Source organism: Culex quinquefasciatus, chromosome 2 (genome assembly GCF_015732765.1).
Source record: "Culex quinquefasciatus strain JHB chromosome 2, VPISU_Cqui_1.0_pri_paternal, whole genome shotgun sequence".
NCBI lineage: Eukaryota > Metazoa > Arthropoda > Insecta > Diptera > Culicidae > Culex > Culex quinquefasciatus.
In genome coordinates, this window is record NC_051862.1 from 35,670,634 (window position 1) to 35,682,694 (window position 12,061).

Sequence of the window (12,061 nt, forward strand, 5' to 3'; positions counted from 1 at the left end):
TTTTTGTTCTAAATGAGAAAATGATCCTTCTGGGTTATTGCAAATTCGACAAGTACATTAAATTTCCCATTAAAATAACAAGTGGCGAAATTTTAACGGAAAAAAAACGGAATCGACGTAACACCATATAAAAAGGCCCTCTTAAACCTTGCGGTTTCGTCAATGGATCCACAGGCGTGTATCGTTGTTTTTGCGACAAGACTCCGCCCCCGGGTCTCCTAAGTGTGAAGGTATGGCACGGGGTGAGGGCACCGCATACCAATATTTAAAGTAAGGTTTTTGCGTCTGCCTCGGTATTCGAACCGGCGACCTCTGGATTGTGAGTCCAGTGCACGATACGGCAGGCAGACATATAAAATGTAGCTCGGGTTCGTGATCAAGAACAAGAATTACCTCCTAGGACATAGTTTTACGTAAATCAAAAAGGAGTCAGAGCAACTTTTTCCAAATTGAGTTGGCGGAGCATTACCCATATATAAAACATTTGGGTAATTCTCTACCAACGCACACGTAATCGGGAAAAGTTGCCCCGACCCCTCATCGATTTGCGTGAAACTTTGTCCTAAGGGGTAACTTTTGTCCCTGATCACGATTCCGAGGTCCGTTTTTTTGGTATCTCGTGACGGAGGGGCGGTACGACCCCTTCCATTTTTGAACATGCGAAAAAAGACTTTTATGTAAAATTAGACGCCCGATTTGATGGCGTACTCAGAATTCCGAAAAAACGTATTTTTCATCAAAAAAAACACTAAAAAAGTATTAAAAATTCTCACATTTTCCGTTACTCCATTGTATAAATATTTGGAACATGTCATTTTATGGGAAATTTAATGTACTTTTCGAATCTACATTGACCCAGAAGGGTCATTTTCTCATTTAGAACAAAAAATTTCATTTTAAAATTTCGTGTTTTTTTTCTAACTTTGCAGGGTTATTTTTTAGAGTGTATTAATGTTGTACAAAGTTGTAGAGCAGACAACTACAAAATGTTGGATACATAGACATAAGGGGTTTGCTTATAAACATCACGAGTTATCGCGATTTTACGAAAAAAAGTTTTGAAAAAGTTACTTTTTGCGTTTCTATTTGTTTCGTCGTCCGTGTCTCGGGTGACCATGAACGGCCATGATCGATGACGACCAACTTTTTCAAAACTTTTTTTCGTAAAATTGCGATAACTCGTGATGTTTATAAGCAAACCCCTTATGTCAATATATCAAATTTTTTGTAATTGTTTGCTCTACAACTTTGTACAACATTAATACACTCTAAAAAATAACCCTGCAAAGTTAGAAAAAACACGAAATTTTAAAATGAAAATTTTTGTTCTAAATGAAAAAATGACCTTTCTGGGTCAATGTAGAATCGAAAAGTACATTAAATTTCCCATAAAATGACATGTTCCAAAAAATTTTACAGTCGGACAACGGAAAATGGGAAAATTTTTAAAACTTTTTTAGTGTTTTTTTTCGATGAAAAATACGTGTTTTCGGAATTCTGAGTTACCCCTTAGAACAAAGTTTCACGCAAAGCGAAGAGGGGTCCGGGCAACTGCTGTGTGAGTTGGTGGAGAATTACCCATTTAAATATTTGAAAAATCACTTTAAAATGTTAAACAAATCCAAAAGAGCTAATTTTATTTCTAATCAAAGGTTAAGCAAAGTATGCTGAAAGAAATCAGAGCAGATAAAAATCGCGTTGTTATTTCGATTACCACCATAATGTTCCATGCGAACGCAAAAAAAAACTGGCAGAAACGGCCATAAAAAACTACATTACAACCACCAACATGGAGGAAGTGAGAATGGAAAAGCTCGTCGACGAGAAACGCCGGAGAGGAAAAGTGGAAAAAAGTGAGGCACAAAAACATTGGAAAAATACAAAGAGATTACGCTTGTTCTCACGCAGTAATTGATTGGTGGTTTGTTATATATCGTTGTTGTTCGTACGAGTGAGTAAGAGGAGCAAAGAGCAAACTAAGAAAATTGAATGCACACGCACTTTTTATAAGTTAGCTTTTTTAGTTTGCTTTGGTACAAGCGCAAACAAATTAATTTATCTAATCGTGTTTTGTGCGATACAACACCAATCTTATGGATTCAAATTAGTTTGAATCATAATATAAACTTGCTGTTCGTTTAGTTTTCTTATGTTAATTTGCTTGCTTTGTCTAGAAGTTGTCTAAAAATAAAATATGCATTTGTAACAAGTGGTTAAAGCAAAAATAAAATAATCGCTTAAAATAACTCTTTAAACTGAGCAGTGGTTTTCTACCAAAATAAACGAACAATTGTCATTTTATTAAAAGGTCAGGTTCGTCACTTAAGAATCTGCAGTTCAGCAAGTCTCAATGTCAGTGTTGATTTTGACTCTTTGTCTCCAACGGTGCCTTTCACTTTCGGTTATTATCATGATTTATATAAGCCGGACACAAATAACGGAAAGTTTGAGAAAAGTTACTTTAAAAAAATATTTCTGATAAAGCAAAAAAAAAATAATTATTGTTTTATCGAAATTTTATACCATAATCGCATAAACTAATTCAACCAAACTTCAACTTATCAGTCTGACACTGACACGTTGATTACACTAATTGGCCCACTTAAGACCGCGCACGCTTAGCATGCACGTAGTCGATTACCCAACCCAGATTGTCCGACTATACACTCGCGTCAGAATTCAGACAGAATTTCACACGTTCTGATTACTCAAAACGTACACACATTCGCGGCAGCAGTCGTTTTATCACGAACATTAAATCAACCACCTAACTACATCTTGTAAGTTTGTAAGAACAATGATCAAAAAATCGCAGAACTTGGCCGCATTAACCGCACACGTGGAGCAGCGAATTTTCAGGGTTGAACAAGTCGAAGAGAGAAATGATATGCACAGTTGAAGCATTTTGCGCAGTTAAAACCTCACCTAATGGGAGATGAAAAGCCATTAAGTTGGCGCAAGATTTATTGGGTGCCGTCTGACTTTTGTCCCTTTTTAGTGTGTTTGATGTTCCTGGGAAGCTTCGCGATGGGTGTGATTTTACGACGGTTCTTTCTATTTTACTATCGTAAAAGTAAACATTTCCTACTGGAGAAGTTGAGAATAATTTTTAACAGGGGTGATGGGTCAGATGAGGGATAAATTAATTTATTTAAAGCTTTGCTTTTGTTGCGCAACAAATGGTGAAGTTCGTGGCGAGTGCCGCTATTTGTCATTTTTTAATGAATCTGATTTTTTTTATTCATCATTTAAAACGAAACATGTGCGAAATTTATAGCTATGTTGACAATTATAAAGATACATTGAACAAGCCTGGAAATTATTTTTTAATTCTGTTCATAAATTAATTTTCATTGATTTAAAGCAAAAAAATAATCTATTTTTGGATATTTTATTTTTATTCAATTCAATTGGATTTTCGTTCAACCAAATTATAGTATCAATTATGGGCCTCAATTTTTCACATACAGATTGTAGAAGTTGCCTTGGCTAATAAAAAACATAAATGAAACTTTCATCAACTGTGTTAAATAGGATGATTTAACTTTAAAAGTTTATTATTTTTTTTTTTTTGCAATGTTTTGCCAAAAGTATCGAAACTTTAAAGTCTCTGATTTTAAAATTAAATGTAAATAGGCTTATTTTACACGAGACTCGAGCAATTAATCTCCCCTGTCTAACATTTTGAAATTGCATATTATTTCAAGTTTTTTTAGCTGAATTTTTATTTTTTGTGGTTTTAAAAAGTCATAATCATTATCATAAAACACTTGGTCAAAACTTTGTAATTCCCCACCGTAAATCGAAATATTCATAGATTTTTTGTTGTTTGCTTTGTACATTTGTGTTTAAAATGAATAAATTCTTTTTTGAACTTTATGAAAATTGAGACAAATAATTATTTGAAAATGTTTTATGTATAATTTGGAAAGAATAACAAAATTATTATAACAAATGAAAAAAAATATGATAAAAAGATATTCAAAATTAATAAGTAACTTAAATTTTTAGAATACAAATTCATGTGTTATCTTCAAAATGCCTAACGTTATCGTACAATAATTAGAGCGTCCAATTTCCCGTCCCAGGGAAAATTCCGATATTTTCGACCAAAAATTATTTTCCAAAGAAATTTCGATTTTTTTCAGTCGGGTCAATTTTTGATGATCCAATGTTTGAATCATTCATATCTAGAAACAACTCAAGCCTTTTTTTAGCCAGAATTTGTAAACTTAAGTTGAATCTACGTAATATTTTTGTTGAAAATTTTTTGAAAGCCGAATTTTTTATAATAGCATGGGTTTTAGAGAAAAAAATCAATAAGACCACATATTTAAAAGTCTTTTTCCAAAAAAAAGAGACAAATATTAAACCAAAAACTTGAAACCATAAACTAAGACGACATTGATAGAATTGCAATAGATTTTTAACATATCTCTCAACTGGTTTTTCCAAGTTTATTTGTAGTAATATATGTAATAGAGTAGGCCACAAAGGTTATATTTACTTGTATTCATAAAAGCTTTGATCAATATTGATATGAAAATGCTATAACAAATTTTGAAGTTTAAATTTAAAAAATCCACATCAAATTAAAAAAAAACTTCTTCGATAAATTTGATGATATTTTTGAAATTTGTTCAATAACACTCAAAACATGTAATCTAGAAACTAATTTTATCGGCTTTTGTGGGACAATTCCATTGAACCTGAAAATATACTTTCCCTATCTTTTGAAAAAAAAATTATGATAAAAAGATATTCAAAAGTAATAAGTAACTTAAACTTCGAATACAAATTATTGTTTTATCGTCAAAATGCCCATTGGATAACGTTATCGTACAATAATTAGAGCGTCCAATTTCCTGTCCCAGGGAAAATTCCGATATTTTCGACCAAAAATTATTTTCCAAAGAAATTTCAATTTTTTAGTCGAGTCAATTTTTGATGATCCAATGTTTGAATCATTCATATCTGGAAAAAACTCAAGCCTTTTTTTAGCCAGAATTTGTAAACTTATGTTGAATCTGCGTAATATTTTTGTTGAAATTTTTTTGAAAGCCGATTTTTTTATAATATCAAAGATTTTAGAGCAAAAAATCAATAAGATCACATATTTAAAAGTGTTTTCCAAAAAAGAGACAAATATTAAACCAAAAACTTAAAACCATAAAATAAGGCGACATTGATAGAATTGCAATAGATTTTTAACATATTTTTCAACTGGGGTTTCCAAGTTTATTTGTAGTAATATATGTTATAGAGTAGGCCACAAAGGTTATATTTACTTGTATTTATAAAAGCTTTGATCAATAGTGATTTGAAAATGCTATAAAAAAACTTTGAAGTTTGAATTTAAAAAATCCACATTAAATTAAAAAAAACTTCTTCGATAAATTTGATAATATTTTTGAAATTTGTTCAATAACACTCAAAACTTGTTATCTAGAAACTAATTTTATCGGCTTTTGTGGGACAATTTAATCTAACCTGAAAATATACTTTTCCTATTTCCGATTCAAACTTATTTTGATTGAGGAAATCATGATACTTTCAGATTCTATATAGCAATATTCAAGTGATTTTAGAAAAAAAAGATAGTTAGGTTGTTAACAATATGTTGTTGTTGCATCGTTTATTCAACTTTTTTTAGTCAAACTGGAATTTTAAATATGTTTTTACACACAATTTAAAGAAATTGGGAACAAAAACAAAAGTATAAAGTGCTTTAAATAACTACAATTATCTAACCTGCACTTTGCTGAAATTTAGATTATTTATTGTAAAAATATTTTGTTCTTTAAATTTATTTGAAGAAAAGAAAGGTCAACAGACACCAAACATAGTTTCCAAATTTTCCTAAAAATTAGAGTTATTTCACCGCAATTTAGCAACCATAGTTTCCGTGCAGCAGTGTCGTGCTGAAACCGGATCAAATCCGACTAACAACACACTTGCGCATGCGCTTACACATCGCGTACTCCACACACTGATGAGGAGGGTTCATACATTACGTAGAAAATTTAACTTGTCGATTCATACACAGAAAAAAGTCTAATTTTTGAAGGTTGAAAATTTGGCTGGTTGAACCTCTTTTTTGTGTAATATTTCTTTGAAAAATTGTAAAAATGTGAGCCCATTCTTGAAAAATTGATGAAAATTAATCTTTTTTAGAGGTAAAATTAATCTTTTTTTTGACACAAAATCTATCATAATTTCCAGATGAATATTACCATATTTTTTTCTGTGAGCATTTATTTTGATATATTTTTATAAACATGTAATTAAGTGTGGAAAAAAACTCTAACAAAAATCAACGTCTTTCATGGTCGACCCCCTATACGCCACCGTAGTCTGGAGAAGGGGCGTAACGTGTACACGACACACGTCCGTACGCGCGCGCACTTGGGGGCTCCAACCCAAATGAGGTGTATCGATTTTCAAGTGCACTGGAGTACTTGAACTATTTACTCCGTGTGGTGGGCACCCCAAGTCGTGTACGACGAACTGGATTTCAATATCCGCCGACACGCAAAGGAACCTTGCACCTCCAAAGTGTGTTGTGTGGCGTTGGGTTGGGTTTGTTCAATGCCGGGGCCGGCCACCCTCCCTCTTTTGGCTTGGGGCATGGATATTCCCTCGAGGGGTAATCGGAGCTGCCGGCGGGAGAAAGCGAAAGTTATCTTGGATCTCCGAATCTAACCCGGTGGTGAGGAGGATGTTGATTAGATAGTGGTCACCAGCGAGGAGTGGTCGTTTCAGGCCAATGATCTTTATGCTTCGAGGGAGCTATCCGATATGTGCTTAAGTAATGCAAGTAGCTACCTCTCAGCTGAACTGCAAATTGGACTGGAACAAATAAATGATCGCAGATTAAGGTGCCAGCTCTCAAGTGCAATAACATCATTTAGTGAATGGACTGTGATAATGGTTATAAATGGCGTATGATATCCGGATTCAATGCCTTGTGTAACTTAAACACAAGCTATGATACTACTTGTAACTATGATAGGAATTTTGAATTTTTCATGAACAAGTAGAAAATGCACAAATATGGTTCTACAACACACGCATATTAATCCAAAGAGATAATTTTCCTTTTCGTGTTCAACAAGCAACATAAACCTTCGACACCTGTTTCCCAGTAGCAGTTACAAGCGCTAATCCAATTGACTTGCAGTTCAGTGCCCTAGTTCGCACTGCAGCCGATCAATCCTTGAAAATGTAATCGATTCTACTACAAACCGCATAGCTACAAGCAAACCACCCAGCAAAAAAAACGGTTTGTTACAAAAAGACCAACACAACACACAACACAACACAACACAAATGCACGTGCACTCGGATATGCACCTGTCCGGCTACGATTAGCAGTTCAATGGCACCAATCATCATCAGCTTCAACAAACTAACTAACGCAGAAATTCTCACTTCCTCTTCTCCCATTTCAGGACGCTTCGGTCGGGTGATTGTGTACGCGAAGGACGACGACAAGAATCTGCTGCGGAGCGAGGTGTGGAAGGAGCTCCGGCTGCTGGACGGGATCATTCAGAATGCAACGGCCGAGTACGACGGCGATCGGTTCACGTTCCGGGAGACGTGCGCCCGGTGGGAGAACGAGTGCTTCACCAACGATATTCTTAATTTGGATCAGATTATCGATGAGGTAAGGTTCTAGAAGAGAGATTATTAATTTCTTGGTTGGAAATCATTCTGATTTAAATTCAATGAAATTCTAAATTAAACACTACAACATAGGATTCTAAACTAAAATCACTAAATTATAACGAAAAACACTTTTTCAATTTTCACAATATTTAAAACATTTATTATTTTTAAATAAATTGCAAACTTACTTGTATTTGAGCAAATTCCAGATAGGATTTTTTTCAATCAGGCTGGTACAAATTTTATTCAAAGTTTTTTTTTCGGTGCAGATCGTACATTAATCCACACATATACACACACATACACACACACAGGAATTTGTTCAGTTTTGGATTCTGAGTCGATATGTATACATGACGGTGGGTCTTCGAGTTTTTTGAAAAAAGTTCATTTTAAGAGCAAGATTATAGCCTTACCTCAATGAGGAAGGCAAAAAACCAAAAAAAAAAAAGTAAAAAAGCAAAAAAGTAAAAAAGTGCCCTATTCGATCAAAATACACAAATAAATGTTACACAATGTATTTGAAAAAAGTTTAGTATATAAACTATAAAATTGGAAAAATTATCAATTTGTAGAACTTTTCAATAGTATAGCTAGATTTTAAATTTTAAAAAATATATTGAAAAAATCATAATTTTTTTCAAGTGTTTCATTTTCAACATCGAAAATCAAACCAGTAGTTTCCGAGTAGTTTCGTCTGCCTGTGTGGATCAATCGGACCGCGGACTGGACTCACAATCCAGAGGTCGCCGGTTCGAATCCCGAGGCGGATGCAAAAATTCTAAATGTAAATATAGGTTTTCGGTGCCCTCTCCCCGTGCCATATCTTCACACTTAGGAGACCCGGGAGGCGGAGTCTTGTCGCAAAAAGAACGATACACACCAGTGGATCCATTGACGAAACCGCAAGGTTTAAGGGGGCCATATTATTTGGTGTTACGTCGATTCCAGTTTCCGAGATCAGTTGAAAATTACAGGCTAATTCTGTAACATTTAGAAAAACTCTTTTTCATCGATTCTAATTCTTTTGAGGCTACATCTCACAAAATAATTGCCTGATTTTCATAGTTCCAGAGAGAAAATTGTAGTAAAATGTTTCAAACTTAAAAAAAATAAATATTTTTGTTGGGAGTTTTTTTCTTTGAAGAAGTATTTTTAGAATCCCAAAAAAAAGAAAAGAAATCAAAAATGTATATCTTAAAGTTTTTTTATCATAGCTATATCTTGAAAATAGTACATTTTATCAACGAAATTGTGAAGTTCTTTTCGTTTGTAAATTCAATTTTGCTTTAAAAAATGATTTTAAAAATATATAGGGGAAATATACCCATTTTAATCAGTCTAAGCCGTACGACCAATTCTAATCATTTTTGCTGTTTTCCGCTATCAAATCAACATCTTCAGACAAATCCACAATGGAGAGTTGCTTGCTAACTTTTTTTTTTTTTTACTTTGGGACAGGCAAAAACACTTTATGAAAACTCAAAGTGCTGATAGGCCGATAATAGAAATAGGCTGAGAAAGGGTATATTTCCCCTATCCAGGTTTTCGATATTTTCTAGGAAAAAAACATTTTTCAAAAAATCATATTTCCTTAACCAGATTTTACACCATCACGGACTATTAGTCCACTTAAATATATCAAAAAAATTCGAAGATTAAAAAATATGTATTTCGACAATTTAACTTTTAGTGACAAAAATGTAAATAAAACACTGGAAAAAAATCCTTGTTCCAATCTTCTCCAAACCGTCGTAATCATAACCTACAACTTTGGCGAAGACACCAAATCAATCAGAAAATCCCTTCTCAAATACAGCATTTCTTACATTTACATACTTATTTTGTATGAAATTGTATGGATGCTTGTATGAAAAAACTATTGCATGGACAAAGTTTCATCCAAATCAAAAAATAAAATTTAAAGATCGCGAATAAAAATGTAAAATTATAGAGAACTACTCATCAGAAAATGCTTCTTACATAATCAATTTGTAAAATGTTAATGAGATTACGAAGAATAACAATTCTAAAGTTTAGTTGGAAAAGCAATCAAAATCTATTATTGTAAAAGATTAAAAAGCCTTTAATTGATAATTAATCCCTTATCGAAATAACTCACAATCAATGTACTTATTTTTCATTTTTTTTTTTAGCTATATTGTGTTCTTTATTGCCTCCGATTTTTTTGCAGGACGTTTTGAAAGCCTTGCCAATATATCTAAAATAACTTCTTTTTCCTCAATTTCACACCTAGATATTTTGAATAAAAGATAAGGCCGTTGCAAATATTTTTCAAAGTTTATGTCGCCCCCCTTCAAATTTTGCATGCAATCAGCTAAAAACATTTCAAAATGCAGGCCTCTGTGTGTTAATATTTAAGGTCGTTTGAAAATATTTTCAATTTTTGTGAAATTCCGTTGTACAGTAGTGTAAAAAGTTTTTTTTTTCGGTTAAAAAAAATCGTCTTTGCTTAGATATTTTGAAAACTAATGATTTCAAAAATCAACAGGGCAATTGTAAAATGCATTTTAAAACTGTTTAAAACATGACTTGTGATTTAAGTTTTTATACTTTTTTCATTTTTTGACTATATTTGCAAATTCTTGCAACGGCTTCATAAAAAAGGAAAAATCTAATATAACAAACCCGTTTTTCCTCGCTCTTGGGAAATCTTGTAAAGGAAAGAGAAACAAAATCTTTAACATATTTTAAAATGATTAAAATGACGAGTTTCCATCATTCATTTATAGAAAATTAAATGTATTCAAAACCTTTTTCCAAATGGCAAGATAATCCAAAAATTTCCAATAAAATATCGTATTAAAGACCTTCTTCCTAAGTCATAATGTAATGATTTACGATCTGTTTTCCTTTTATATAATTAATCATTTATTGTACATACCAATCAGAGGAAACAGAAAAAGATAGATGAAGTATTTTTGTTAAATTTAAATCTTTGAAATAAAACATAAAAAAGAATTCTCTGAAAGTTAATTTCTTGGAATAAATGTAAAGCGCAAACAACATTGTTCTTCCATGTTCCCTTCATTTCACTCAAGAACTGCAATTAGCTTGTTAACCTCTAAACTAATGCTTATTCCCCATCAATTTGTCACCCCCCTCCCTCCAGGTGGAAGCCGGCGACCTGAACCTCACCTTCCCGGTCATGTTCAACCCGGTCACGTGGGACGCGCACGTCTTCCCGGTGTTCTTCGGCGGCACGCAGGTCTCCGAGGACAACATCATCATCTCCGTCCCCTCGCTGCAGCTGGTGTATTTTGTGACGGCGGACTCGAAACGGCAGGACGCCCGGGGTGCGGCCTGGGAGGAAGCCTTCCTGGAGGCCGTCGGGTACGCAGAAGACAACGGCGTCTTCAAGCACATCTCCGTGGCCCGGTTCGCGTCCCGGACGCTCGATCACGAACTCGAGAAGAACACCCGGACGGTCGTGCCGTACTTTAGCTCGACCTTCATCCTGATGGCGGTATTCAGGTGAGAACGCCGTTTTGTCCCAATTGCCCCCGGCGCTGCTGCAGTACAGCGCTAATTGCTCACTCACGACGAAGATGTTCCCGTATTGTAGCCCGCTGGGTAGCGGCCACGTGACCGTCTTCGGATTGTCGCAGGACTGTAACGAGTGGCTTAAGCGCCACCTTTGGAAAAAGGACCACTCGTGCAGGTTAACTTGCCCAGCATGAAACCCAGACCTCAGGGCGGGTAATCAAAAATCGTCCTACCATCAGACAGAGCAATCCGGAGAGATAAAGAGGCGGTAGAGGGTTCGACACACCCGATAACCGATACCAAAAATCATCTGATAGGTCCTCACGAACTTACCAGCAACCTAACTCACACTCACGATCATCATCACCGGTAGAAGGTTCCCAACCAAGACCCCGTAACGTGCTAGAAATCGGAAGGGAGGGACTAGGATTCCCGAGCAGTCCAACTCGGAGTACTACAAGAAGCTAAAACTACCACGGTACGGATGTGAGAAAACCCCTACGCCAGGACAACTCAATTCTCGGGAAATCGCTTAAAGAACGAACTACTTCATGTTTAGAGGAAACACGGTACTGCAAAGCATGATTTTATTACAGCGGTACGATCGTAAAACTACAAATGAACCTAGGATTAGCATAGTTATAGTTGAGGCCCCTAATCTGAATGTTCCCGAAACATAGCTAGCTGGATTTTCCCTACGTGTGCGTTTTTCGTTCGTTTCTTGGCTCGGCCGAGCTCTTAGTGGTGCGTGTCTTCGCTAAACCCCAAATTCACATGCGCATGGAGATAGTCTCAGGGGGGAGTTGTACTCACTGCTTGGTTAGGCGGTTTGCAACCTAACCTCTCTCACAGGAACGGGGACCGCACGTGGTGCGACGATCGGTGA

The 12,061-nt window shown here is 34.9% G+C and overlaps 1 protein-coding gene across 1 annotated transcript in view; it reads left to right on the plus strand.

The window, feature by feature from the left end:
* Positions 1-12,061, plus strand: part of LOC6053330 (patched domain-containing protein 3) — a 165,935-nt gene that overhangs the window by 87,183 nt on the left and 66,691 nt on the right. Inside the window, exons 4-5 of the mRNA XM_038252559.1 lie at positions 7,452-7,666; positions 10,802-11,163. Coding sequence (XP_038108487.1) covers positions 7,452-7,666; positions 10,802-11,163 — 577 coding nt within the window. The remainder of the gene's footprint in view (positions 1-7,451; positions 7,667-10,801; positions 11,164-12,061) is intronic.